We start from the raw sequence: 5,361 nt of genomic DNA, 5'->3' as shown, positions 1-5,361 counted from the left end.
CAACACAAGGTTAAATCTGTGAGCCTCCTCTTGGCACATAATTTGACACTACAAGCCTCCTTGGCATCCTTCACATTTCCAAGGTTGAGCATGAGATGGCAATTATTAGTGGCAATTATTAGAATCTGAAGTGAAGAGACTCTAAGGATTCCCGAAGCATAGGAACATCCTCAATAAATAGAATCTGAAGTGAAGATAAGCTTTCCAAGGAGGAAGGGAGAGACTCTAAGGATTTGAGATGTGAAAATAGCAGCTCAGAAAGAGAAGAGCTAACTTTCAGAACCACTGCTCCGCCTCATTTGGAAATGAAACCACCTCATCATTATCCAAAATTCTCAGCTCTTTTAAGGAGGCGATACTTCTCAATGGCTCCATTAGCAACACCGATGGATCACTTATTTCAAGAACGCTGAGCATGAGATGGCAATTATTAGTGGTCTCCACTTCTCGATATCTTCCGAGAGAGATCAGATTGGGGCACTTTGTAATTGTCAAGGATCTTAGTTCAGCAAGTCTTGCTATTTCATCAGCCAGAGGAAGAGATGTAATGTTTGGACAGTGATGGACCCATAATGTTTCAAGGGGAATAGGATTTGAATTGCTACAAAAATTCAAAGTCGTCCACCCAATGTTTTTTATGTACAATCTCTTGAGCTTAGAAGGCAAAGAGGGCGACTCTTTCAACTTCGGGCAGTCATATATAAATAGTTGAATTAAGCAAGGAAAGAAACATCCATCTTCAGCAGCTACTCCTGCCTCAAACCAATCCTCTAAGAGTAGATTTCTTTTTTTATATCATAAAATTAATGAGTTCAAATTGTAGTGAAATGAGAATAAAATTTTTAAATGAGAGCCGTTGCTTCAGCTTTCACTTTCACTTCAAGTTAGCATGTGTCTAAATAAATCAATAAATAAAATTAATGTGAAGGTTGCTAAAACTGCAAAAAAAAAAAAAAAGATTAAAGATGAATGATCATTAATATTTATTTTGTTTTTACCTCAAAAATATAAAATCAAAATTAAATAATAATTCAATAATTGTTTCATTTCGAGAAATCAATACAAAATTAAAAAGAACTACTTAAATTTAGTTGTGAATAATCCATGACATATATAACGGAATATTAAAAGAAAAATATATTTATAGATAAAGTTGAGTACATCGAGTGAAACATAAATAAAATTGAGTACATCAAATATTACAAACTGATTAATGCTGAGATTGCATTAAAAAATTCGGATATCAAACAAATAAGATAAGTACGTGCGTAAAAAGAAGTTTGCTTAGGTAGAAATATAGATTTCAGGAATGTGAGCAATTTTGTGCCGATCGGAGCCTCCATCCTCTCGATAGCGCTCCTTTAACTCTCGATGCAATTCCCCCCAAATTGCTAGACGTTCCAAAGAGGAAGGGAGGTTCGGTAATTCCCGAAGCATAGGAACGTCCCAAAGTGTTAGACTTTTCAAAGAGGGAGGAAGGTTCGGTAATTCCCGAAGCATAGGAACATCATAAATAGATAGAATCTGAAGTGAAGATAAGCTTTCCAAGAAGGAAGGGAGAGACTCTAAGGATTTGAGAGATGAAAATCGCAGCTCAGAAAGAGAAGACCTAACATTCAGAAACCACTGCTCCGCCTCATTTGGAAATGAAACCACCTCATTATTATGCTCAATTCTCAGCTCTTTTAAGGAGGTGATACTTCTCAATGGCTCCATTAGCAACACCGATGGATCACTTATCCCGAGATAGCTTAGCATGGGATGGCAATTATTAGAGGTCTCCTCTTCTCGATAACTTCCGCGAGAGATCAGATTGGGGCATTTTGTAATAGATAGTTTCTGAAGTGAAGATAAGCTTTCCAAGGAGGAAGGGAGAGACTCTAAGGATTTGAGTTGATAAAATTCCAGCTCACAAAGAGATGAACTAACATTCAGAAACCACTGCTCCGCCTCATTTGGAAATGAAACCAACTCATCATTATACATAATATACAGCCTTTTTAAGGAGGCGATACTTCTCAATGGCTCCATTAGCAACACTAATGGATCACTTATGCTAAGATAGCTGAGCATGAGATGACAATTATTACTGGTCTCCACTTCTGGATAATTTCCGAGAGATCTCAGATTAGGGGAACTAATTCTCAAGTCTCTTAGTGCTGCAAGTCTTGCTATTTCATCAGCCAGAGGAAGAGATGTAATATTTGGACAATGAAGGACCTCTAATGTCTCAAGGGGAATAGAATTTGAAATGCTACAAAAATTCAAAGTCTTCCACCCCGTATATCGTATCTGCAAGCTCTTCAGCTTAGAAGGCAAAGAGGGCAACTCTTTCAACTTCGGGCAGCTATTTATCGACAGTTGAATTAAGCAAGGAAACAAACATCCATCTTCAGCAGCTACTCCTGCCTCAAACCAATCCTCTAATGCTTCTAATTCGTGAATATTTAGCACCTCTAGCAATGGAAAGGTACGGTATTTATCATTCCCATTATATTTACTTTGGAGCCTTTTTACTTTCGGCATGTTCCAAAGTGTCAGTGACTTGAGGAAGGGAAGCTGCCCAAAAGGTGGAAGAGTTTCCCAATTACTGCAGTTTGTCAAATTGATTTTCTCTAGATTGGAGATAAGATTGACGTTGTTCATCCATATAGCAGACCTTGCACCCATGTAGCTATCCATCTTCAGATTCCTTAGACAATTTGGTGGCTCAAGGTTGTCGAGCACATTCTCAAATAAATCTATGTTCCTCGAATCAGTGTTTTCCCACCCTAACGTTAAATCTATGAGCCTCCTCTTGGCACATAATTTGGCACTACAAGCCTCCTCGGCATCCTTAACATTTTCAAGGCAATTGATTCCTAATTTGCAAAGATCATCCATGTTCTCCAGCTCCCCAATTCTATAACCACTCGCATCTCTAAGATCAAATATTTTCACTTTTTGAAGAAACTTTAGCTTCCTAATCCCACATATTGATGAAATACAATTCTCGGGCAATTTTACGTAACGCAAGTTAGAAAGATTATTAATGTCACTTGGTAAAAAATCAGCACCTTTCTCAGGCCCATCATAGATTATGTACTGCAAGTGATAGAGATTACTTACAGATCTTGGCAGCATAGTCAAATTATAACAATCAATCTCTAAGTATCGAAGATGTATCAAATTTCCAATCTCCTCAGGTATTATTTTCAAGTCTTCTGGAGACTCTATATTTAATAAGCGTAAACTTCTCAATTTGAATATTTCACTAAGTGCACAGATATCCTGATTAGAAGGTTCATAGAACAAGAAAAGAGAATGCAAATATTTAAACTGCACAATCTTTTTTATGATGTCTGGATTTTCAGCTTGAACAGACAAGTGTCGAAGAGTCTTAGGAATTGGAGAAGGCAACTTTGTACCATCCTCAACTCTTAAGCATTCATGTATGGAAAGAGATTGTGCTAATTCATGCATTAAATCATGCATCTTGTAGTAATAATCTTTAAACTTGTCAAAGAAATTTCTTTTAACCAAAACATCAAAATACCTTCCTCCGATATCCTCCAGAATCTCTCCTTGAATATGAGAAGGTTGAATGAAACCCAATGCAATCCACTGTCGGACTAAAGCATCTCTATCAAATTCATAATCTTGTGGGAATATGGAACATAATGTAAAGCAAATTTTTAGATGTTGTGGGAGGTATACATAGCTCAATCTTAAGACGGGCATGATATCATTTTGACCCAATCTTATAATTTCAAGTCCAGAATTTAAAACTCTTCTCCAATGCCCTTCATCCAAATTAGAATTCAGAATACCACCTATGACCTTTGCTGCTAAAGGAGACCCTGAAAGCTTTTTAACTATCTCTGCAGTAATTAATTTTAATTTTAATTTTCTCTGATCATCAAGATAGTCTACAGCAAATGCATGGGTGTTGAGGAGCTCCAAACATTCTTTGTCCTCTAACCCTTTTAATCTCAATGGTTCTGTCTTCTCGAGAATTACTTCTTCAAACATCAGTGCAATCGAGTCCGTCCGAGTTGTTACCAGAATCTTACTACCAAAACCCCCATAAGCTAGAGGGGCGAGCACATTCCCCCATTTACTTTTATCCCGTTCCTTCTCCTCTTCCCAAACATCATCAAGGACCAGTAAGAACCTTCTGGACTTCACCTCGTTCTTGAGACGCCCTTGAAGTGCCTCAAGTGAATCCAAATCAGGCTTCTTGTTATCAAGAGATTCCAACATATCTGCAATGACTTTTTTCACATCAAAGTTGTTGGAAACGCAAACCCACATTTTAAGATCGAAAAATTCCTTTGTCATTTCATCTTCATAAACGTGTTGCAAGAGAGTTGTTTTTCCCATACCACCATGGCCCACTATAGATAGAAGAGAAATGTTTCTGTACCTACTTGTCCGAGGTTTATTTGATGGATTCCTCAACCACTGCACAACAGACTCCTTATCCTTGCCCCGCCCGATGAGATAATTTGTAGTAGGCAAGGATCCTGTTTCACGTGCTCTGTAGAAATCAACCTCCTGCTCCTTCTGTTCCTGCTTTGCGCTTTCTAAAAGATAAAGGAAAGTAGTAACATCAGCCGAAACTTTATCAAGTTTCTGCATAGCCTTCTCCAGTCGCTTCAAGTTGGGATCTCTTTTGAGAGCACGTTTGACAATTTTGACAAGTCTTTTCTTCATGGATTTCATCATGGAACGCACCTTTCTCAGCTTCTTGTTTTTGATCAACTGTTTTTCAAGTAGGAATTTCAAATAGGAAGCTGATCGATGAGCTTTCTTTTCTGATAGATTATCAAATATAAAAAATAAAAAAAAAAAAAAAAAAAAATCGCGAGCAGAATCAAGTGGCGGAACACACCGTGTTTTTGGAGAGCTGTTGTTCAAGCTGAATGTACTCCAACTCATCGAGCACATCATTTACCTCATCAAGAGCATCTCGCAGCTCCCATATCCATTCGTTGAGACCCCTGTTCTGATCGCTAATTTGTGCTTGGTTAGCGGCAAAGACGACAGCTTTGATCTTCGGGTGGTTCTGTCGCAGCCTTTCAAACTCCTCCTTCATGCCTGTCTGCCATCTGAATTGATCTTTAAGGTAATCAGAGCAAGCGTTGATGATCTTCTCCATGATTGGACCAACAACCCATTCCGCCATGGCAAAGATGATCGAGGTAGAGAAAGCAGAACAAACGGAGATTGATTGGAAGAGATGAAGATTAGAGTGGGTAGTCTCTATTAATTGAGAGAGATAGAGAGAGGATTAAGTTGCCGCGTAGTCCGTAAGCCGACTGAAGTCTCTGTCATAAAATAAGAAAAATGAATGCTTTCTTATATGCTTATGATGAATAA

The 5,361-nt window shown here is 38.1% G+C and overlaps 1 protein-coding gene across 1 annotated transcript; it reads right to left on the bottom strand.

Annotated features, from left to right (window-relative positions):
- Positions 1-1,284: 1,284 nt before the first annotated feature.
- On the bottom strand, positions 1,285-4,789 carry LOC110112991 (disease resistance protein RGA2-like). Its single transcript, XM_028692533.1, has one exon. It carries the CDS (start codon positions 4,705-4,707, stop codon positions 1,285-1,287), a length of 3,423 nt encoding a protein of 1,140 aa, XP_028548366.1. The 5' UTR covers positions 4,708-4,789.
- Between the last annotated feature and the right edge of the window lie 572 nt (positions 4,790-5,361).

Source organism: Dendrobium catenatum, unplaced genomic scaffold, assembly GCF_001605985.2.
Source record: "Dendrobium catenatum unplaced genomic scaffold, ASM160598v2 original_scaffold_224163, whole genome shotgun sequence".
Taxonomy (NCBI): domain Eukaryota; kingdom Viridiplantae; phylum Streptophyta; class Magnoliopsida; order Asparagales; family Orchidaceae; genus Dendrobium; species Dendrobium catenatum.
The sequence above is the reverse complement of the archived record's forward strand: the minus strand, read 5'-3'. Positions and strand labels throughout refer to the sequence as shown.